Below are 25956 nucleotides of genomic sequence, written 5' to 3' on the forward strand. Positions count from 1 at the left end.
TGTTACAAATATGCGCCACACTGTGAACCCACACCAAACAAGAATGACACACACATTTCGGGAGAACATCCGCACCGTAACACAACATAAACACAACAGAACAAATACCCAGAATCCCCTTGCAGCACTAACTCTTCCGGGACGCTACAATATACACCCCCGTGACTTCAATAATAAATTTGGCAGTGCCATGTTGGCACTTTTTTCCTTAGCTTGAGTTGAAGTTGTTCTCTTATTTTGGAAAACCTTGTTTTTGATTGATTGATTGATTGAAACTTGTATTAGTAGATTGCACAGTACAGTACATATTCCGTACAATTGACCACTAAATGGTAACACCCCAATAAGTTTTTCAACTTGTTTAAGTCGGGGTCCACGTTAATCAATTTATGGTAAAGTTACATTGTTTAATGCATCCAGCGGGGCATCGCAACAAAATTAGGCATAATAATGAGTTAATTCCACGACTGTATATATCGGTATCGGTTGATATCGGAATCGGTAATTTAGAGTTGGACAATATCGGAATATCGAACGTCTCTAATGGAAAGTGATCTCATGCAGTATATTGCATGAGATGGTCAGAATTGGCATTCATGCTTGTGCATGTAGAAATGAATTGAAAATAAGTAAGCTTACAGTAAAAATGACCTGATGACCTGACAGGCTTTACTGAACATGCATGCTATTTGTTTTTCATTCCACTTGTTCCCCTCCTTGTAACTCTGCAACATCCTGAGCATCAACCAGAAGCTCATAAATCTTCAGGGCAGCGACCAGGAGAACGTTTTCCAATGCCCTTTGTTTGAAGAGTGGGCCTTGACAACAACAACAATGTACATTTGCAAGGGTGTCTTGGAAGGGACAATGACTTTTTGATGTGGAGAAAAAAAAAAGGGAAGACTTACTGCACTGGTGGCCTTGGACCAGGACGTCTTTGATGGCCAGCAAGCCGTGCTGCCCGGAGGTTACGGCCTCAACCACAATCTGAGGGGAGAAGACCATAAAATATGACGCATTGGACGGAGGATACCTGAGTGCTGCAGGACAATTGCATTATTTTCGCAGTAAGTCCAAGCTGATGGGTGCTTTTCGACATGAAATACTTCCATTGCATTTCAGCCTTAATAAGATCAACCCAGCATTAAGTCTATAAGCTATTTTAAGGAGAGTAACGTCAATAAATCTTATTTCTTGTCTCGTCTCTTTATCGTCCATGCTGCTTTATAGAAAACATTGTAGGCAGAACTTTGCTATTGGCTGAATTTATAGTTGTTGTTTTTTAACTGGACACTTTGTTTTTGCATTCTAAGTTATACACATATTTTTAATGTAAAGATGCACCAATCAATCGGCAAATTTTTGCAATCGGCTATTTCAATGCAGTGCAGAACTGCGTTCCGGGCCAGAACGTAACTACCTGTCGTGTACAGTAATCCGTATAACAATGCTCTATGCAATCCCGCTCTTTCTGTGTTTTCTCCTCCGTGTTTTATTGTGCGTTGTCTTGTGTCGTGTCGTTCCTGCAGCAAATCCCCGTTCCCGCGTGACGGGCTGTGTGTCTCGTCTTCCCTGTCGTTCCTCTCTGGTTCTCTGGCTGCCCCTCTTGGATCTCGACCTCCCGCCTGGACACGGACCTTTTGACACCTGTCTATCGGCCCGATTCCCTGCCTGCTCACGGACCTCCGAGCTTGTCTGGTTCCCCCCTGGACTTCCTCACCTCTCGCTCAACACTCCTGGTAACACTCATTAATTCCTACACATAGTCGCACACCATACACACCCTTGGATTTTGTCACACTCCATTTCCCTAGTTTATTTATATTATGGTTTGTTATTATATATATTGTAAATTGTATATTGCACTGGAGCCCGGCCAAACTATGAAAAAAACTGTGACTTATAGTCCGAAAAATACGGTATATATATATATATATATATATATATATATATATATATATATATATATATATATAGATATATATATATATATATATATATATATATATATATCTATATATATATATATATATATATATATATATATATATATATATATATATACCGTATTTTTCGGACTATAAGTCGCAGTTTTTTTCATAGTTTATATATATATATATATATATATATATATATATATATATATATATATATACCGTATTTTTCGGACTATAAGTCGCAGTTTTTTTCATAGTTTGGCCGGGCTCCAGAGTGGGTGGGTACCCACCCACTCTGTGCCCTATATAATCCATGGTATGTGAATGCTCCCATTAAAATCTCCTGATGATTGAGGGAACCCCCCCTCATGAAACAGGCCTGTAGAGATGAAATAGTCTTGTGATTTTTTTTCCCACACATACATATATTGCGCTCTACTACGGCATCGAGCACTATTTTTTGGATAACCTTATTAAGACATATATATATATATATATATATATATATATATATATATACCGTATTTTTCGGAGTGTAAGTCGCGACTTACTTATACTATAAAGGAAAAAAACATATATAAGTCGCACTGGAGCCCGGCCAAACTATGAAAAAAACTGCGACTTATAGTCCGAAAAATACGGTGTATATATATATATATATATATATATATATATATATACATATATATATAATAAAACATAAACTATACTACGCCCTTGATGTCTGTGCCGTCTTATCCTCTCGTACCCAACACTCTAACTGCTTTTCTTAGTATCTTAAATCAGGTATTATTATCACTGGAGGACCGAAGAACGAGGCTAAACAAGTGACACGTTGCGTAAGTTGTACTGTTGATGCATTATGCAACACAGGGAGTGATAGTGTGTCCCTCAAACCTCGATTTGTGTGTTACTTTAAAAAAGATCATGTGACCGATACAGCTGTTGTATCATTTGACTGTGAAGCACAAAACTGTGTTTTTATCAGGAAGCGCTTCTTTCGGTTCACAAGTGACACCTTGTATTGGAAGAAGTCAGAGGGGTGGCATACCACGTGTGACATCGTGTTTATGTCATCAATATAAATCAGCGGTCGGCAACCCAAAACGTTGAAAGAGCCATATTGGACCAAAAAATAAAAAATAAAACTTGTCTGGAGCCGCACAAAAAAAAAGGATTACTGTATATATACTGTATTTTTCGGAGTATAAGTCGCACCGGAGTATAAGTCGCACCTGCCGAAAATGCATAATAAAGAAGGAAAAAAACATATATAAAACGCACTGGAGTATAAGTCGCATTTTTTGGGGAAATTTATTTGATAAAACCCAACACCAAGAATAGACATTTGAAAGGCAATTTAAAATAAATAAAGAATAGGGGGGGGGTTGGGGCGTCACATTTTGAGGCTTGTCTCTGTGCTGTTTGGCGTAATGTAAGCGGGATACTTTGTGACATTTGCACAGGAATGGCTTTCTTCTGGCGACTCGACCATGCAGCCCATTTTTCTTCAAGTGCCTCCTTATTGTGCATCTTGAAACAGCCACACCGCAATTTTTCAGAGAGTCCTGTATTTCAGCTGAAGTTATTTGTGGATTTTTCTTTGCATCTCGAACAATTTTCCTGGCAGTTGTGGCTGAAATCTTTGCTGGTCTACCTGAATCCCTCATTTTCCACTTCTTAATCAGCGTTTGAACACTCCTGATTGGCATTCCCAATTCCTAGGAGATCTTTTTATACCCCTTTCCTGTTTTATGCAGTTCAATTATCTTTTCTCGCAGATCCTTTGACAATTATTTTGCCTTCCCCATGACTCAGAATCCAGAAACATCTGTGCAGCACTGGATGAAAGATGCAATGGTCTGTCAGAAGCCCAGAAACTCTCTGACCTTTTATACACACACATTAATTACAAACAAACAGGTCACAGGTGAGGATTGGAACCTTGATTAGCCATTCAAACCTGTTTGTGTCAACTTTTGTGCATGTTATCAGATCAAAGTCACTGGGGTATGTAAACTTTTGATCAGGGTAATTTGGGTACTTTCTTGTGTCATTTTGATTAAAAAAGAGTAAACAGTTGTTTGCCAATAAATAGCTTCACACAACCATTAAGCATGAGTGGAAGAAAGGTTTTTGTGTTATCATTCAAATTCTCTGAAGAATGGCCAAGAAATCATACATTCTCCCTTGGCACTCAGCATCGAGGGTTGGAATTGGGGGTTAAATCACCAAAAATTATTCCCGGGCGCGGCCACCACTGCTGCTCACTGCTTCCCTCACCTCCCAGGGGGTGATCAAGGGTGATGGGTCAAATGCAGAGAATAATTTTGCCACACCTAGTGTGTGTGTGACAATCATTGGTACTATAACTTTAATTAACTTATATATATATATATATATATATATATATATATATATATATATATATATATATATATATATATATATATATATATATATATATATATATATATATATATATATATATATTATTATTAACTGTTTCTATTCTTTTATTTTATTTCTGATTATTATTGTTATGAATAATTTATTATTATTATTTATTTTTTCTTTATTTAATAGATTTATCTGTAAATATTATTATTATTTAGTTTTCCTGCTGTTTCTTTCTTTTTTGGGGGGGGGGGGTGGCATTGTTGGGATATTAAAAAAAAAAAAGTTTGACATTTCGGATAGTAATGGATAAGAATGTATGATGCTGGATGTCAATAAAAATGTAATGAAAAAAAAAAGAAGTTATTTTCAAGTCCAATTTATATCTGTTCTAAAAAGAACCAGCTTAATAGAAAATACAGTAAGATGCAGTGTCATTTCAAACTACCGTATTTTTCGGAGTATAAATCGCTCCGGAGTATAAGCCGGAGTATAAGCCTGCACCCAAATAGCTGTCAAGGATATGCCTGTAATATGATTACCGTAATGTTCGGAGTATAAGTCGCTCCGGAGTATAAGTCGCACCGGCCGAAAATGCATAATAAAGAAGGAAAAAACATATATAAGTCGCACTGGAGTATAAGTCACATTTTTTGAGGGAAATGTATTTGATAAAAGCCAACACCAAGAATAGACATTTGAAAGGCAATTTAAAATAAATAAAGAATAGTGAACAACAGGCTGAATAAGTGTACGTTATATGAGGCATAAATAACCAACTGGTATGTTAACGCAACATATTATGGTAAGAGTCATTCAAATAACTATAACATATAGAACATGCTATACGTTTACCAAACAATCTGTCACTCCTAATCGCTAAATCCCATGAAATCTTATACGTCTAGTCCAGGGGTCGGCAACCCGCGGCTCTAGAGCCGCATGCGGCTCTTTAGCGGCGCCCTAGTGGCTCTCTGGAGCTTTTTAAAAAATGTATGAAAAATGGAAAAAGATGAGGGGAAAAAAATCTATTTTTTGTTTTAATATGGTTTCTGTAGGAGGACAAACATGACACAAGCCTCCCTAATTGTTATAAAGCACACTGTTTATATTAAACATGCTTCACTGATTCGAGTATTTGGCGAGCGCCGATTTGTCCTACTAATTTTGGCGGTCCTTGAACTCACCGTAGTTTGTTTACATGTATAACTTTCTCCGACTTTCTAGGACGTGTTTTATGCCACTTCTTTTTTTCTGTCTCATTTTGTCCACCAAACTTTTAACGTTGTGCATGAAAGGTGAGTTTTGTTGATGTTATTGACTTGTGTGGAGTGCTAATCAGACATATTTGGTCACTGCATGACTGCAAGCTAATCGATGCTAACATGCTATTTAGGCTAGCTATATGTACATATTGCATCATTATGCCTCATTTGTAGCTATATTTGAGCTCATTTAGTTTCCTTTCAGTCCTCTTAATTCAATTTATATCTCATGACACACTATCTGTATGTAATATGGCTTTTATTTTTTTGCGGCTCCAGACAGATTAGTTTTTGTATTTTTGGTCCAATATGGCTCTTTCAACATTTTGGGTTGCCGACCCCTGGTCTAGTCTCTTACGTGAATGAGCTAAATAATATTATTTGATATTTTACGCTAATGTGTTAATAATTTCACACATAAGTCGCCCCTGAGTATAAGTCGCACCCCCGGCCAAACTATGAAAAAAACTGCGACTTATAGTCCGAAAAATACGGTACTAATTTTTGATCAAATAAAAGCAAAACTAGTTTTGAATCATCTCTGCCATTTGTATTAATTTCTTTAAAAAGTAGGTAAAAAAAATTATGGACTTTTTTGTAAAAAAAAACACAAAAAAGAGAGATTTTATTTGAGGCTATATTGCCCAGGCCTACTGTAGCATTTGCACAGCTGTTGTTTCTCCAGTCCAAATAAAGTACAAGTGTTGGACGAGCATGACCTCCTTTCTGAGCCCCAGGCTGGCGTCTGCTAAAACAAACGGTGAACAGCCGTGTCAGAGGGTGTGTCCCGGCAGAATGTCAGTTATTTACTTGCTGGTCTGCAGTGTGGTATAAAATGAAAAGGAATTAAAAAAAAAAAAATAGCATGATGCGGTCCCTCGCTGCACATGTCATGTTATACAAACCCCGTTTCCATATGAGTTGGGAAATTGTGTTAGATGTAAATATAAACGGAATACAATGATTTGCAAATCCTTTTCAACCCATATTCAGTTGAATATGCTACAAAGACAACATATTTGATGTTCAAACTGATAAACTTTTTTTTTTTTTTGCAAATAATCATTAACTTTAGAATTTGATGCCAGCAACACGTGACAAAGAAGTTGGGAAAGGTGGCAATAAATACTGATAAAGTTGAGGAATGCTCATCAAACACTTATTTGGAACATCCCACAGGTGAACAGGCTAATTGGGAACAGGTAAGTGCCATGATTGGGTATAAAAACAGCTTCCCACAAAATGCTCAGTCTTTCACAAGAAAGGATGGGGCGAGGTACACCCCTTTGTCCACAACTGCGTGAGCAAATAGTCAAACAGTTTAAGAACAACGTTTCTCAAAGTGCAATTGCAAGAAATTTAGGGATTTCAACATCTACGGTTCATAATATCATCAAAAGGTTCAGAGAATCTGGAGAAATCACTCCACGTAAGCGGCAAAGCCGGAAACCAACATTGAATGACCGTGACCTTCGATCCCTCAGACGACACTGTATCAAAAACCGACATCAATCTCTAAAGGATATCACCACATGGGCTCAGGAACACTTCAGAAAACCACTGTCACTAAATACAGTTGGTCGCTACATCTGTAAGTGCAAGTTAAAGCTCTACTATGCAAAGCAAAAGCCATTTATCAACAACACCCAGAAACGCCGCCGGCTTTGCTGGGCCCGAGATCATCTAAGATGGACTCATGCAAAGTGGAAAGGTGTTCTGTGGTCTGACGAGTCCACATTTCAAATTGTGTTTGGAAATATTCGCTTCCAAAGGGGAAGCGAACTATCCAGACTGTTATTGACGCAAAGTTCAAAAGCCAGCATCTGTGATGGTATGGGGGTGCATTAGTGCCCAAGGCATGGGTAACTTACACATCTGTGAAGGCACCATTAATGCTGAAAGGTACATACAGGTTTTGGAACAACATATGCTGCCATCTAAGCGCCGTCTTTTTCATGGACGCCCCTGCTTATTTCAGCAAGACGATGCCAAGCCACATTCAGCACGTGTTACAACAGCGTGGCTTCGTAAAAAAAAAGAGTGCGGGTACTTTCCTGGCCCCGCCTGCAGTCCAGACCTGTCTCCCATCGAAAATGTGTGGCGCATTATGAAGCGTAAAATACGACAGCGGAGACCCCGGACTGTTGAACGACTGAAGCTCTACATAAAACAAGAATGGGAAAGAATTCCACTTTCAAAGCTTCAACAATTAGTTTCCTCCGTTCCCAATCGTTTATTGAGTGTTGTTAAAAGAAAAGGTGATGTAACACAGTGGTGAACATGCCCTTTCCCAACTACGTTGGCACGTGTTGCAGCCATGAAATTCTAAGTTAATTATAATTTGCAAAAAAAAAAAAATCAAATATCTTGTCTTTGTAGCATATTCAATTGAATATGGGTTGAAAAGGATTTGCAAATCATTGTATTCCGTTTGTATTTACATCTAACACAATTTCCCAACTCATATGGAAACGGGGTTTGTACATAGCAGGGCTCCATACATATAAGAATGTTATTTTACGCAGGTGTTGCCATCCATGTGCCTGCATTACCGTGTCAAGCCTCAAGTGTCGCCCTGCTGCACGCCGAGGCTTTGCCGCACGTCTCATAGATTCCTTTTGTAGCCTTGAAATGTGTAGGCGGAGACACTTCCCATTGTCATCAGGGAGGCAGGATGCCTTCAGATAAGGCTGTCTAATTATTAATGCCTTTTTTTGTGTCACGCCGAATATGAAAGCGAATATCCCGGCTGACAATTATGGCCTCATTACAGGCTAATTTGAAGAAAATTAAAAGGCTAAGCACTTCGTATATCGCCACCAGACAAATGAACTGGACCCCACTGCCTAATTGAAATCCTTTGTTTGTGCACACAGACATCAGTCAGGCATTCTAATAGCTGCCATATAATTGATTCCCGCCGTCAATGATAGCGCCTGGCGTAATTGGGCCTGACCCGCGGAGCCGACGTATACACGCGGGACGCACGCAGTGGCGTTGTCATCAGAAAGTTCAGCCTCCTCGTTTGTCGGAGGGACAGGCAGCAGGCAAACACTCCACACCGCCGTCGGCGCGCCGGTCTTGTCCCCGAGGGAGGTGGCTAAGTAGTACATTACAGCAGGATTGATTAGCTCTGCCGTCGCCACTACTGTATTGGAATCAAGACAGATGAGGACATTTGGCTTTTTTTTACTCACGCACTGCAAAAACTGATATCTAAGTAAGATTAAATATCTCAAATAAGGGTGATATTTGCTTATTTTCTGTCTGATAAGATAATTCTTCTCACTAAGCAGATTTTGTGTTTTACTTGTTTTAAAGGTTTTGGTCCTAAATGATCTCAGTAAGATATTACAGCTTGTTGCTGAGATTTGATGACCTATATTGAGTAAAACATGCTTGAAACTAGAATATCAACTGTTGCAAAGCTGTGTCATCAACACTCACAAGTATAAAACGTTTTTTTTAAAGTAATCATTTCTTATTTCAAGCATGAAAAAAAAAAAAATCATGACTTTGACACAATTGTGTCTCATAATTAAAACAGATGACAGCCAAACGGACTTTGCTGTTTTATTTTCAATGAAACAATAGAAAGTACGTACACTGCAAAAAGTCAGTGTTCAAAAACAAGAAAAAAAATACAAAAATGAGGGGTATTTTACTTGAATTAAGCAAAATTATCTGCCAATAGAACAAGAAAATTCGGCTTGTCGAGACTCTCCAAAACAAGTACAATTGGCTAACTTCAATGAACCCAAAAATACCTTAAAATAAGTATATTCTCACTAATAACAAGTGCACTTTTCTTGGTAGAAAAAAAAGAGAGACCTTTTTGCTCAATATGTTGAAAAATATTCTTAAATTATTATTATTATTATTTATTTATTTTTTAATATATATATATATAACTACTACTTTTTTAAAGTAATAATTTCTTACTTCAAGCATGTAATAAAAAATCAGGACTTTGACACAATTGTGTCTCATAATTAAAACAGATGACAGCCAAATGGACTTTGCTGTTTTATTTTCAATGAAACAATACAAAATATGTACTTATATAGTAGTACAGTTTGCACAGTACAGTAAACTGACAGTTAATATTTAAACATTTAACATTTCAAACAATTTTGAACAGAAATAGTTCATGCACATTACATTCAGATAAATTCTTCAAAATTACAATAAAAAAAAATATATATATATGTATACATGCGCACTAATTGACTGAAAGAGCACGCACTTGGCGCGATGATGTCATGTTATCGATGGAAAAATGCATTTTTAGACAATATGATTTGCCTGAGCGGCTAGGAGACCCCGAGAGTAACAAGCGGTTGCCTTTCCATTAAGAACAATAAATTACTGTTTAGTATAAGTTTTCTGGTTTCAAGAAATGTAATGCCGAGCGCATATCATTGATTTACTTAATTTACTTAATTTAAGAATATTTTTCAACACATTGAGCAAAAAGTTCTCTTTTTTTCTACCAAGAAAAGTGCACTTGTTATTAGTGAGAATATACTTATTTTAAGGTATTTTTGGGTTAATTGAGGATAGCTAATTTTACTTGTTTTGGAAAGTCTTGTCGAATTTTCTGGTTCTATTTGTCATGTCTGTGTGATCATGTTTTTGTTTTGGTCATCTTCGGTTTTGTTTTTGGACTTTTTGTGCACTTTTGTTTTGTCACCATAGCAACCATTAGTTTTCACCTGTCACGTCACGCACCTGTTTCACGTTTTGAGTCACGCACCTGTTTTCGTTAATCATGTCTGTAGTATTTAAGTTCATTGTTTTCAGTTTGTCGTTCTGACGACATCCCACATTTATGCTCTTCATACCCCTGTCACACTCGGTTAACCTCTGCGCACTTCATGACATGTCCAAGTAAGTTTTCTTTATTCATGCCATAGTTTGCAAGTTTTGTTTAATTGTTCATAGTTTCTGCCCTTGTGCAAGTTTTGTGTTTATAGTCAAGTTTTGGACTTCCGCCCTTGTGCGCGCCTTTAGTTTGTTCCTTTTGATATATAGTGTTAAAATAAAAAATGTACTTACATTCCCGTCTCGCCCGAGCCAACTTTCTGTTGCATTCCGGAAAAGCAAACACCCAGGACCAAGTCATGACACTATTGGCAGATAATTTTGCTTAATTCAAATAAAATACCCCTCATTTTTGTATTTTTTGCTGTTGTTTTTGAACACTGACTTTTTGCAGTGCGTTGCTGCATGCATGATGCTTCCCTTACATAGTGTGGAGTAAAAAAAATATTAAAACTTCTCAGGATGACCCACACAAAAGTAATTATTTCTAAAAAAAAAAAGAAAAAAAGAAAGGCGCATGATGACAAAGGCTTACAGGCAATTAAAAAATAATTAAGAATCAGGTGGCTTCCCTTTGACAATTGTGTAGGTTAGCAGGCAATTAAAGACGCCTATAATTAGTGTGGTGCTCTTAATTAGGGACACTTTCCAGCTTTCTCCGTCTCGCTGCGGGTTGGAGTGAACAGATCATTAGCCTTTGCAAGTGCACGCGGCGATACAGCAGATGCAAAAGTACTATCTTACAATTTACCGTTTGCTTGATTCATAACGACAAACCAGCGTTCATCTTGTAATCGTACTTGCCAAACCTCCGGAATTTCAGTGCCCCTCCCGAAAATCTCCCGGGGCAACCATTCTCCCAAATTTCTCCCGATTTCCACCCGGACAACAATATCGAGGGCGTGCCTTAAAGGCACTGCCTTTAGCGTCCTCTATAACCTGTCGTCACGTCCGCTTTTCCTCCATACAAACAGCGTGCCGGCCCAGTCACATAATATATGCGGCTTTTACACACACATGAGTGAATGCAAAGCATACTTGATCAATAGCCATACAGATCACACTGGGGGTGGCCGTATAAACAACTTTAACACTGTTACAAATATGCGCCACACTGTGAACCCACACCAAACAAGAATGACAAACACATTTCGGGAGAACACCCGCACCGTAACACAACATAAACACAACAGAACAAATACCCAGAACCCCTTGCAGCACTAACTCTTCCAGGACGCTACAATATACACCCCTGCTACCTCCCAAAATCGGAGGTCTCAAGGTTGGCAAGTATGCTCGTAGTTAAAATGCAAAAGTTGACAAGAACCATAGCTATTTTTTAGAGATGTCCGATAATGGCTTTTTTGCCGATATCCGATATTGTCCAACTCTTAATTACCGATTACGATATCAACCGATGCCGATATATACAGTCGTGGAATTAACACATTATTATGCCTAATTTTGTTGGATGCATTAAACAATGTAACAAGGTTTTCCAAAATAAATCAACTCAAGTTATGGAAAAAAAAAATGCCAACATGGCACTGCCATATTTATTATTGAAGTCACAAAGTGCAATATTTTTTTTAACATGCCTCAAAACAGCAGCTTGGAATTTGGGACGTGAGAGCATGAGGAGGTTGAGGTGGGCGGGGTTGGGTGGGGGATGTAAATTGTAGCGTCCCGGAAGAGTTAGTGCTGCAAGGGATTCTGGGTATTTGTTCTGTTGTTTTTGTGTTGTGTTATGGTGCGGATGTTCTCCCGAAATGTGTTATTCTTGTTTGGTGTGGGTTCACAGTGTGGCGCATATTTGGAACAGTGTTAAAGTTGTTTATACGGTCACCCTCAGTGTGACCTGTATGGCCGTTGACCAAGTATGCGTGGCATTCACTTGTGTGTGTGTGTGAAAAGCTGTAGATATTATGTGACTGGGCTGGCACGCAATCGGTATCGGTTGATATCGGAATCGGTAATTAAGAGTTGGACAATATCGGAATATCGGCAAAAAAAAAGCCATTATCGGACATCTCTAATAATGGCACTAGCATTTACTTAATTTAAGAATATTTTTCAACATATATAGCAAAAAGGTGTCTTTTTTTTTTTTCTACCAAGAAAAGTGCACTTGTTATTAGTGAGAATATACTTATTTTAAAGGGGAACATTATCACCAGACCTATGTAAGCGTCAATATATACCTTAATGTTGCAGAAAAAAGACCATATATTTTTTAACCGTTTTCCGAACTCTAAATGGGTGAATTTTGGCGAATTAAATATTCGCTCTCGGAGCGATGACGTCACAACGTGACGTCACATCGGGAAGCAATCCGCCATTTTCTCAAACACCGAGTCAAATCAGCTCTGTTATTTTCCGTTTTTTCGACTGTTTTCCGTACCTTGGAGACATCAGGCCTCGTCGGTGTGTTGTCGGAGGGTGTAACAACACGAACAGGGACGGATTCAAGTTGCACCAGTGGCCCAAAGATGCGAAAGTGGCAAGAAATTGGACGTTTGTTCCGCACACTTTACCGACGAAAGCTATGCTACGACAGAGATGGCAAGAATGTGTGGATATCCTGCGACACTCAAAGCAGATGCATTTCCAACGATAAAGTCAAAGAAATCTGCCGCCAGACCCCCATTGAATCTGCTGGAGTGTGTGAGCAATTCAGGGACAAAGGACCTCGGTAGCACGGCAAGCAATGGCGGCAGTTTGTTCTCGCAGATGAGCGAGCTAAACCCCCTGGATGTCTTGGTTCACACCGTCCCTTATGCCACCGAAGATGATCAAGAGAAGAATATCGACCCTAGCTTCCCTGGCCTGCTGACATGAGGGTATGTCTACAGAATATATTAATTGATGAAAATTGGGCTGTCTGCACTCTCAAAGTGCATGTTGTTGCCAAATGTATTTCATATGCTGTAAACCTAGTTCATAGTTGTTAGTTTCCTTTAATGCCAAACAAACACATACCAATCGTTGGTTAGAAGGCGATCGCCGAATTCGTCCTCGCTTTCTCCCGTGTCGCTGGCTGTCGTGTCGTTTTCGTCGTTTTCGCTTGCATACGGTTCAAACCGATATGGCTCAATAGCTTCAGTTTCTTCTTCAATTTCGTTTTCGCTACCTGCCTCCACACTACAACCATCCGTTTCAATACATGCGTAATCTGTTGAATCGCTTAAGCCGCTGAAATCCGAGTCTGAATCCGCCATGTTTGTTTGTATTGGCATCACTGTGTGACGTCACAGGAAAATGGACGGGTGTATATAACGATGGCTAAAATCAGGCACTTTGAAGCTTTTTTTAGGGATATTGCGTGATGGGTAAAATTTTGAAAAAAACTTCGAAAAATATAATAAGCCACTGGGAACTGATTTTTAATGGTTTTAACCATTCTGAAATTGTGATAATGTTCCCCTTTAAGAATATTTTTCAACATATATGAGCAAAAATGTCTCTTTTTTTCTACCAAGAAAAGTGCACTTGATATTAGTGAGAATATACTTATTTTAAGGTATTTTTGGGTTCATTGAGGTTAGCTCATTTTACTTGTTTTGGAAAGTCTTGACAAGCCGAATTTTCAGATAATTTTGCTTAGTTCAAATAATAATTTTTGTATTTTTTTTTTCTTGTTTTTGAACACTGACTTTTTGCAGTGCACTACAACCATCGTTATTAGAGCGAGATTCAATCTCGAGGGAGCCCCGAAGTGAAAGCATTTGACCACACTGGCTTTGCATTCATTTGTCTTACAGTGGTCAGGCTTTTCTTTTTTTTTCCGGAGACTCTCCACAGTCTCTCTGGTTCCGTGCACCTCTCGTTAAGTGCCTTTCCTCTCTCGTGTTCAGCAGTGAGAAAACTCAGCAGTGTCCCTTGTTAACCAGGCTGGCTTCGGTTTGAGGGCACGATGAACCACCACTACCACCCACCACTTGCTCCGCCAGGCCATAATGAAATAATTCACAGCCCCGGTTTGGAGGTAAAGGTGTCTCTCTGCATCAATTAACATTTGGTGGACCCGGGGAACGAGACTAATAGCCAGGCGAGTGTGAAATCAGCCGGCAACACTGTGCACTGGTAAGCGAAAATGAGCTTGAGAGAATGGGAGATGGAGGAGAGAAGGAACAGATTACCATGGATACGGGAGGTCGCCTCACTAATCAATACATGGTGCTCTGAATGAGCCGCCATTGTTTGGGACCTCCTCAAAGAAGCTTTGTTTGGTTGCGAAGCAGTAATAAATAGCCGTATTCTGCACATTCCTCACCTGGTAGAAGTTGGGCCAGTAGGTGCTGACGGCCAGCTCCACCTGAGCCCAGGAGCGGGACGCCGGGCCGGACATGTTCCAAACGGGCATCCCCATGGGACTGTTGTTCTCCTTGATGTAGATGTTAAGGTGGCCCGGATGGCTGTTGTCCCTGCCGCCGATGTAGTAGTGAAAAATAACGCAGTGGGTGTCGTTCTCCCTCAGCTGGGGGGTCAGCAGTAAGGCCTTCTGTCCGGAGAAACGTCCCGACGTGTTGACCATCATGAAGGCGGAACCTGCGACAATGGACGACAATTGACCTTGAATATAAAGCAATTGCATAGACTCAAAGTAAGCATGGCGGCAATTAGAATCAGCCAAAAAATGTGACGTACTGTAGCACGGGAGAATACAGTGAGTCGACATCAGACTACAAGATGAACTCAGCATCCTATAAGACAGGGGTCCCCAAACTACGGCCCGTGGACCGGATACGGCCCCCCAGCGTCCAAAATTCGGCCCGCGGGAAGTCCCAAGTTAAAAAAATATATATATTGTTGCGTTTGGACCAGTTGTTCCTCCCAGGGAATTCAAGTTTCTGGTCGCTCCCAAGCTCTTTTATGACACTGAAAGCTGAGTAGAAGAACCACCAGAGACAGAATAGGTATTTTGTAATTTTATCTCCAAAGCTCTGGAAATATAATGAGACCAGTCCAGCATAGAACATTCAATCGCGCAGCTAAGATGGTCTGATCTAAACTATGGAAACCTTCTCTTCTATAAAGTCTCTCTCCCTCCCACCCTCGTTGTCTTGTCTTTCCAGCCCAAACACATGCCCAATGTCCTCCGCAGCTGGACACAAGAACAGATAAGAAGAAGGAGTATCTCTCCTCCTTACATTCCAAAGTCAAGGTTAGCACACAGTATTTGCAGACAACCAAAAGACCACGATTGGAAGAAAAACACTAGCTGTTTTGTAATATGATTATGAAAATAAAGAAGTAACACTTAAATACGGATATATGTAAATATCTGCCTCCGACAATATATATTTTTTTGTATTATTATTATTTTTTACATTTGTCCTTACTAGTCCATTTTCTACCGTCTCCTAGCCACTCAGGCAAATCATATTGTCTAAAAATGCATTTTACCATCGATAACGTGACATGCAGCAAGTGCACTCTTTAAGTCAATTAGTGCGCGAGGAATATATATGTATGAATATATATATATATATATATATATATATATATATATATATATATATATATATATATATATATATATATATATACACACACACATATACATATATACACTGGGGATGTCCGATAATGGCTTTTTGCCGATATCCAACATTCCGATATTGTCCAACTCTTTAAATACCGATACCGATATCAACCGATATATACAGTCGTGGAACTAACACATTATTATGCCTAATTTGGACAACCAGGTATGGTGAAGATAAGATACTGTTAAAAAATAATAATAAAATAAAATAAGATAAATAAATTAAAAACATTTTCGTGAATAAAAAGGAAAGTAAAACAATATAAAAACAGTTGCATAGAATCTAGTAATTAATGAAAATGAGTCAAATTAACTGTTAAAGGTTAGTACTATTAGTGGACCAGCAGCACGCACAATCATGTGTGCTTATGGACTGTATCCCTTGCAGACTGTATTGATATATATTGATATATAATGTAGGAACCAGAATATTAATAACAGAAAGAAACAACCCTTTTGTGTGAATGAGTGTAAATGGGGGAGGGAGGTTTTTTTGGGTTGGTGCACTAATTGTAAGTGTATCTTGTGTTTTTTATGTTGATTTAATTAAAAAAAAAAAAAAAAAAAAAAAAAAAAAAAAAAAAAAACGATAACGATAATAAAAAAAACTATACCAATAATTTCCGATATTATATTTTAACGCATTTATCGGCCGATAATATCAGATAGGGAAGATGCTGCGAGAGGCGGGTGGGACCTGATATTCAGCTGGGAATGACTAAAACAGTAAATAAACACAAGACATATATATACTCTATTAGCCACAACACAACCAGGCTTATATTTAATATGCCACAAATTAATCCCGCATAACAAACACCTCCCCCCTCCCGTCCATATAACCCGCCAATACAACTCAAACACCCGCACAACACACTCAATCCCACACCCCACAGTAGCGTTCACCTCCCCAAAGTTCAAACAGCACATATATTTCCCCAAAGTCCCCAAAGTTACGTACGTGACATGCACATAGCGGCACGCACGTACGGGCAAGCGATCAAATGTTTGGAAGCCGCAGCTGCATGCGTACTCGCGGTACCGCGTCTGCGCATCCAACTCAAAGTCCTCCTGGTAAGAGTATCTATTGTCCCAGTTCTCCACAGGCCAATGGTAAAGATTGACTGTCATCTTCCGGGAATGTAAACAATGAAATACCGGCCGTGTTTGTGTTGCTGAAGTCGGCCGCAATACACCGCTTCCCACCTACAGCTTTCTTCTTTGCTGTCTCCATTGTTCATTGAACAAATTGCAAAAGATTCACTAACACAGATGTCCAGAATACTGTGGAATTTTGCGATGAAAACAGACGACTTAATAGCTGGCCACCATGCTGTCCCAAAATGTCCTCTACAATCCGTGACGTCACGCGCTGACGTCATCATACCGAGACGTTTTCAGCAGGATATTTCGTGCGAAATTTAAAATTGCACTTTAGTAAGCTAACCCGGCCGTATCGGCATGTGTTGCAATGTTAAGATTTCATCATTGACGTATAAACTATCAGACTGCGTGGTCGGTAGTAGTGGGTTTCAGTAGGCCTTTAAAGGTTAGTACTATTAGTGGACCAGCAGCACGCACAATCATGTGTGCTTACGGACTGTATCCCTTGCAGACTGTATTGATATATATTGATATATAATGTAGGAACCAGAATATTAATAACAGAAAGAAACAACCCTTTTGTGTGAATGAGTGTAAATGGGGGAGGGAGGTTTTTTGGGTTGGTGCACTAATTGTCTTGTGTTTTTTATGTTGATACCGATAATAAAAAACCGATACCGATAATTTCCGATATTACATAGACATAGATATTATCGGACATCTCTAATGAACACATTTTAATACCTCTATACATCCAATGTATTGCTTTTTAATGCCATTTGTCGCAAAATCCAATTACTGCATTTCTAATGATTTTTAACGACCCGCAGAAGCCCCTGGTTTTGTTTCTGTGCTCAATAATGTTGGGTCACATTTGTCACTACGATAATTCTGGGTCACCAACAGAGGAGGCAGTGGGAATAAACCGTATGCGGGAAGGGATTGAAATACGGATTTCCGGCGAGGGGAATCTCCCTGCTCTGCCGCGTACGAAGAATCCGATGTGAACTTCCGTCATTAAAGTCAACATCTGGCCACAACAGCGAGACTAAAAGGGGCGGGCGTCATGAAGTGTATCAGCCGCCTCGGTCTGCGAGCGTGTCGCCCGCCGCTCTCTCACAATAGCCTATTTGTTCAGTCAATGAGTCGCCCGCTTGTCTTGTTGTGGCACGCTCGTAATGCTCACCAATTCCATCTGTCTCCGACTGGAGATAACGAGCTGTGGGGGGGAGCGCTGTCATGTTTACACGATGAAACGGTAGGCGAGGAGAAGGCGGAGAAGGGAGTGACAGAGCGGGCCTCCTAGAGTTTGTTTTTCTGGTGCCGAGCATATGTATTAATAACGGTGACTTCCTTTCAGGTGGCACAATAAGTCTGGCGACATCTTTTACATCTGAAGGTTCTGTTGCTTGACTCTTCCTATTACAACTGACACTGCTTCCCCGAGCCTCGGGGTATACCCTTCATGCAGGACCCACACCCCGCACATTTCAGTAAGCCTTTTCCATGACAGCACAGTCACGAACCAATCAGTGACGTGCAGTCACTAGAAGCAGGTGAGGCGGGGCCTCACCTGCCATCATGGAAAGAAAAATAATGTAAAAAGAAAAAGAAAAAAATTAAATTGTTATATGTATCCAGTGAGTATACTATAAAGTTATTTTCCATTTAACTTCACCAGTTTTAGATTATTTTTATTCAAAATCGCTGAATTTTCACATTTGCCGTTCAAATACTGAGAAGAGACGGTGCGGTGAACAGCAGCCAGTTGAGGCACGTCACTCAGTGCCGCAACATGGATTGCGCAATGACTCGGCTAACTGCTGGCCTGCTGTGCAGTGAGACCGTATTGCTATATGAACTATATTATACATTTCCATAGTTTAGTTAGCTGAGGTATATAATTGTACAGTGTATTTTGTCAACAACTGTATGTGTGTAAAGTGTTTCTTGTGCTGAGCGATCATAAAACGGCTGCAAAAGACGCACTGTGTGAGGCTCGCCTCCTGCACCCCCGCCGTAGAATTGTTATATCAACTAAAGCCCACACTTAAACTTTCCACGTGCAAGATTGAATCTATTTTAAAAAATGATTTCATAAGAAGCCAAAAAGTGCAAAAACAATAATGTTGGTGTTGGAGGAGTTGTGAATGACTGCAGGGACACAACATTAGATACACCTGCAGACTGCAGGTGTACCTAATTCACAACTCCTCCAACACGAACATTAATACTTAGTTGTCAGAATCATGTTGAAAAGGGTTTTAGTACTCTTGATAACAACTAGCCAGCTGAATTAGGGGAGTTTGAATAATACACAATGGTTGGTAACAAGAAACTGACCTGTTTATTCAAGGATAAACACAAAATAGACAAAATTATACATGACAAACAGAAATGGCATCATTGAACTAGGGCTGGGCGATATGGCCTTTTTTTAATATTGTGATATTTTAAGGCCATATTGCGATACACGATATATATCTTGATATTTTGCCTTAGCCTTGAATGAACACTTGATGCATATAATCACAGCAGTATGATGATTCTATGTGTTTTGATTGATTGATTGAGACTTTTATTAGTAGGTTGCACAGTGAAGTACATATTCCGTACAATTGACCACTAAATGGTAACACCCGAAAAAGTTTTTCAACTTGTTTAAGTCGTGGTCCACTTAAATTGATTCATGATACAGATATATACTATCAGATATATACTATCATCATAATACAGTCATCACACAAGATAATCACATTGAATTATTTACATTATTTATAATCCTGGGTGTGGAGGGGGGCGCCGGATATAAGTGTCAAAAAGACAGTCAAAAGAGTTTGATATGAGAATAAATCTAAAGTTAAAATATAGGGTAGAAATGCACCCATTTGCAGGAAATGTAGTCTTGATTTTCAAAATTTTCTTTCAAGGCTTGCATGTCTACATTAAAACATTCTTCTTCATACTGCATTAATATATGCTACTTTTAAACTTTCATGCAGAGAAGGAAATCACAAGTAAAAAAATCACAAATTTTTTCATACGGTGTTGATCTGGAAATTTTTGCCTCGGCATTTTGATGGTGTGGGCGTGTGGCACCGAATGGAGATAAGCGTCTCGACAGACGTCACAATATTTGAACAATGATGAACAATTTTCTCTGTCGTGTCCATGTGTCGAAAATTGTTATGCGCTTATTTTTTTATTTGATGTTGTGCGTGGCATAGATTTGCCGTGCGCAGAGGACGCTTGAGCAGTGCGTAATTGCGCAGGCGCGCACCTTAGAGAGAACGTTGATCACACGGCTGCGCTAGCATCACAGCTAACGTTAGCCATGCTGCTACCTCTCTGCTCAGGGAGGACGTATACGTATGTGACGTATGACGTGACAGTATGTGACGTGTGTAAGAAGGTGCGCTTGCTGTCTGTGAGAGGGAGACACAGGAAAGAGTGAGAAGAGCCTGTCGTGTAATGCCAGCAGCTAAAAGCAACTGCGTGAGAATCCACAGACCTGTGGATGTGTTGAAAGTGTGCTGGAAAATGCGGAACGGAAATTAGGGAGCAGCAAAAAAGTGGAATGTATTATTTAAATAGGTACGTTGGAAAATACGGACCGGAGTTTTTTTGAAACTGGATCTGGATCGGCATTTTCCCATGCCTTGCCGATACGCATTTTTTGGCTAATATCGGCGCCCGATCCGATCCAAATATCGGATCGGGACATCCCTAATATGAGTACGTGTTTTCTATTGTTTCATTGAAAATAAAACAGCAAAGTCCATTTGGCTGTCATCTGTTTTAATTATGAGACACAATTGTGTCAAAATCATGATTTTTTTTCATGCTTGAAATAAGAAATTATTACTTTAAAAAAGTAGTTTTATACTTGTGAGTGTTGATGACACTGCTTTGCAACAGTTAATATTCTAGTTTCAAGCATGTTTTACTCAATATAGGTCATCACATCTCAGCTACAAGCTGTAATATCTTACTGAGATCATTTGGGACCAAAACACTTAAAACAAGTAAAACACTCTAACATAAAATCTGCTTAGTGAGAAGAATTATCTTATCAGACAGAAAATAAGCAAATATCACCCTTATTTGAGATACTTAATCTTACTTAGATTTCAGTTTTTGCAGTGCACATACGCCAAGGCATCACAAGACTACTATTACTCTTTTTGTGCATTTGAGTGTATTATGCCTCTTGAGTGCTGGTGACTCTTTTTTTTCCTCTTCAATGGATGCTTTGTTTTAATGGAGGTGAATAAATTGTGGCATTAAAAGAATGTCTCTTCTGAGCTGCAAGAGCCATTTCCATGACAACCAACGGTTGAAAGATTTTAGTTTTATTTTGTTTAAAAAAAAAAAAAAAAAAAGGGAGACTTTGATGAATAAGTTATGCAACAGGTGCAGCGTGGCCCAGGAGATGGGAGGTGGAACGGCCATCTGCTATTGGGGAAGGTTGGCGCACCGGTGGAAGCGATGCTGCTAAATGCTGCTAATGAGTGAGGCTGCCTGCACTCTGGAGCAAAAACGGCAACAATGGCTCTGGCTTGCATCTTCTTGGAAATGCCTCACATTGTAATTTTCTATTTTTACGACGGAGGCTTTATGATCCCACCGGCGAGGCTCGTTGTCCTGAACTGCACAGCTTTTTTTTCATACATTACTGTCTGATTAAAAAGTGGAGGTTAGTTGAGCACGCATCTGAGAGGAGGTGCTGACTTTGAGGTGTTTGTCCAACCCGCATCAGGTGTCATTGATGTTTCTTTAATAACATCCAGCCATCTGCTCACGGGTGTCAACATCTCTTAGCGTGACGGCGAGGCGCGCTAATGGCTACTTGATGAATCGCGGAGTTGCGGCTCATGTTGCAAAGTCAAAGATGGAAGCGGTTGACTATTCACTCAATTTGCTTCTTGCTCAGCAAAGCCTTTTGCTTTGTCAACCAGGCAGCAAAAATAACACGTCTCTCCAAGATGCTTTTTTTTCGAAACACCGTGCCGATGAATAATAACAACACGACGGGTTACGCTATGGACGTTGTTCAGGGAATCTTATTGAAAGTATTAAAGGGGAACATTATCACAATTTCAGGAGGGTTAAAACCATTAAAAATCAGTTCCCAGTGGCTTATTTTATTTTTCGAAGTTTTTTTCAAAATTTTACCCATCACGCAATATCCCTAAAAAAAAGCTTCAAAGTGCCTGATTTTAACCATCGCTATAAATGTCATGTCTGTGTGATCATGTTTTTGTGTTAGTCATGTTCTGTTTTGTTTTTGGACTTTTTGTGCACTTTTGTTTTGTTTTGTCACCATAGTTACCCATTAGTTTCACCTGTCATGTCACGCACCTGTTTTGAGTCACGCACCTGTTGTTAATCATGTCTGTGTTATTTAAGCTTTTCATTTTCTGTTGTTCGTCCTGGTGTCATATCTTTTCTAAACCTGCTATCCCCTCGTTTCAAGCCCTGTTCACGGTCCCATGCCACAGTAAGTGTTTTTATTTCGTGTTCAGTTTCTGCCTTTGTGCAAGTTTTGTTTTCATTTCATAGTTTGTTCTCCGCCATTGTGCGCGACTTTCGTTTATTCCTTTTTTGATAATAATAAATAAATCATGTACCCACCTTCAAGCCATGTCCGATCCAAATTCTCTTGCATCTTGGGAAAACAAAAACTCCATAGTCCAAGTCGTGACAATATACACCCGTCCATTTTCCTGTGACGTCACATAGTGATGCCAATACAAACAAACATGGCGCATAGAACAGCAAGCTATAGCGACATTAGCTCGGATTCAGACTCGGATTTCAGCGGCTTAAGCGATTCAACAGATTACGAATGTATTGAAACGGATGGTTGTAGTGTGGAGGCAGGTAGCGAAAACGAAATTGAAGAAGAAACTGAAGCTATTGAGCCATATCGGTTTGAACCGTATGCAAGCGAAACCGACGAAAACGACACGACAGCCAGCGACACGGGAGAAAGCGAGGACGAATTCGGCGATCGCCTTCTAACCAACGATTGGTATGTGTTTGTTTGGCATTAAAGGAAACTAACAACTATGAACTAGGTTTACAGCATATGAAATACATTTGGCAACAACATGCACTTTGAGAGTGCAGACAGCCCAATTTTCATCAATTAATATATTCTGTAGACATACCCTCATCCGCGCTCTTTTCCTGAAAGCTGATCTGTCCAGTTTTGGAGTTGATGTCAGCAGGCCAGGGAAGCTAGGGTCGATATTCTTCTCTTGATCATCTTCTGTGGCATAAGGGACGGTGTGAGCCAAGACATCCAGGGGGTTTAGCTCGCTCGTCTGCGGGAACAAACTGCCGCCATTGCTTGCCGTGCTACCGAGGTCCTTTGTCCGTGAATTGCTCACACACTCCGGCAGATTCAATGTGGGTCTGGCGGCAGATTTCTTTGACTTTATCGTTGGAAATGCATCTGCTTTGAGTGTCGCAGGATATCCACACATTCTTGCCATCTCTGTCGTAGCATAGCTTTCGTCGGTAAAGTGTGCGGAACAAACGTCCAATCTTTTGCCACTTTTGCATCTTTGGGCCACTGGTGCAACTTGAATCCGTCCCTGTTCGTGTTGTTACACCCTCCGACAACACACCGACGAGGCATGATGTCTCCAAGGTACGGAAAACAGTCGAAAAAACGGAAAATAACAGAGCTGATTTGACTCGGTGTTTGAGAAAATGGCGGATTGCTTCCCGATGTAATAGAAAGGCCTTTAATTCGCCAAAATTCACCCATTTAGAGTTCGGAAATCGGTTAAAAAAATATATGGTCTTTTTTCTGAAACATCAAGGTATATATTGACGCTTACATAGGTCTGGTGATAATGTTCCCCTTTAAGAATAGAGAATACACTGCAAAAACTGAAATCTAAGTAAGATGAAATATCTCAAATAAGGGTGATATTTGCTTATTTTCTGTCTGATAAAATAATTCTTCTCACTAAGCAGATTTTATGTTAGAGTGTTTTACTTGTTTTAAGGGTTTTGGTCCTAAATGATCTCAGTAAGATATTACAGCTTGTTGCTGAGATTTGATGACCTATATTGAGTAAAACATGCTTGAAACTAGAACATCAACTGTTGCAAAGCTGTGTCATCAACACTCACAAGTATAAAACTACTTTTTCAAATAATTTCTTACTTCATGCATGAAAAAAAAAAAAATCATGATGCCGAGCGCTTATCATTATGTCAAGATAATGGCACTAGCATTTACTTATTTAAGAATATTTTTCAACATATTGAGCAAAAAAGGTCCCATTTTTTTTCTACCAAGAAAAGTGCACTTGATATTAGTGAGAATATACTTATTTTAAGATATTTTCGGGTTCATTGAGGTTAGCTAATTTTACTTGTTTTAGAAAGTCTTGACAAGCCAAATGTTCTTGTTCTATTGGCAGATAATTTTGCTTAGTTCAACTAAAATTATTATTATTTTTTTTAATTTTATTTGTTATTATTTTTTCTTGTTTTTGAATACCGTAATTTTCGGATTATAAGTCTCTTTTTTTTTCATAGTTTGGCTGGGCTCCAGTGCGACTTATATATGTTTTTTTCCTTCTTTATTATGCATTTTCGGCAGGTGCGACTTATACTCCGGTGCGACTTATACTCCGAAAAATACGGTGCTTGACTTTTTGCAGTGTGGACGTTGTTCAGTGAATCTTACAGAAAGTATTAAGAATAGAGAATACACTGCAAAAACTGAAATCTAAGTAAGATTAAATATCTCAAATAAGGGTGATATTTGCTAATTTTCTGTCTGATAAGATAATTCTTCTCACTAAGCAGATTTTATGTTAGAGTGTTTTACTTGTTTTAAGGGTTTTGGTCCTAAATGATCTCAGTAAGATATTACAGCTTGTTGCTGAGATTTGATGACCTATATTGAGTAAAACATGCTTGAAACTAGAATATCAACTGTTGCAAAGCTGTGTCATTAACACTCACAAGTATAAAACTACTTTTTTAAAGTAATCATTTTTGGTACTACCGGTCCGTGAATCGATTGGTACCGGGCCACACAAGAATTAAAAAAAATAAAAATAATATATATATATATATATATATATATATATATATATATATATATATATATATATATATATATATATATATATATATATATATATATATATATATATTAGAGATGCGCGGATAGGCAATTATTTCATCCGCAACCGCATCAGAAAGTCGTCAACCATCCGCAATCCACCCGATCTAACATTTGATCAGAACCGCATCCGCCCGCACCCGCCCGCACCCGCCCGTTGTTATATATCTAATATAGACGATGCAAGGCATTAGTGAGGTTATAAAGCTTTTGCCTGTTAAAGAAAGGAGACTGATCCAATGCAGCACAGACATTCGCGTGCCACGCTGTCACGACCCAGACGCACACCAGTGCGCAATCATATGGGAGCCGCGCTGAGCGCACCTCCAAGCGCGTCTCGCTGCCGGCAACGGCCGGGTATATGGGCCCGACGCTCCAGCGCCATCCATTTTCAGGGCTAGTTGATTCGGCAGGTGGGTTGTTACACACTCCTTAGCGGGTTCCAACTTCCGTGGCCACCGTCCTAGCTGCTGTCTATATCAACCAGGGTGAGCCCCACCCCTTTCGTGAGCGCACTGCGCGCGGAGTGACCCCTGTTACGCGCCCCCGGCAACAGGGGTGGCGGGCAGATAAGCTGCGCGGGCGGAGCGCGCGGAGTGACCCCTGTTACGAGCCCCCGGCCACGGGGGTGGCGGGCAGGTAAGCTGCTTACCTGCTGCGCGTGACGCCGGCCGCGGCGAAGGCGGACGAGGCGGGGTGTCGGTGCGGTGGGCGCGCTGGTGACCC

The 25956-nt window shown here is 39.7% G+C and overlaps 1 protein-coding gene across 7 annotated transcripts in view; it reads right to left on the reverse strand.

The window, feature by feature from the left end:
- LOC133618481 (receptor-type tyrosine-protein phosphatase mu-like) overlaps positions 1–25956 on the reverse strand; it is a 580372-nt gene that overhangs the window by 374837 nt on the left and 179579 nt on the right. For all 7 annotated transcript variants that reach the window (XM_072915241.1, XM_061978877.2, XM_061978875.2 and 4 more), the window contains exons 3-4: positions 14697–14971; positions 909–987 (exon numbers count right to left, since the gene is read on the reverse strand). In XM_072915241.1, the coding sequence (XP_072771342.1) occupies positions 909–987; positions 14697–14971 (354 nt within the window). The remainder of the gene's footprint in view (positions 1–908; positions 988–14696; positions 14972–25956) is intronic.

Source organism: Nerophis lumbriciformis, linkage group LG19, assembly GCF_033978685.3.
Source record: "Nerophis lumbriciformis linkage group LG19, RoL_Nlum_v2.1, whole genome shotgun sequence".
Lineage (NCBI taxonomy): Eukaryota > Metazoa > Chordata > Actinopteri > Syngnathiformes > Syngnathidae > Nerophis > Nerophis lumbriciformis.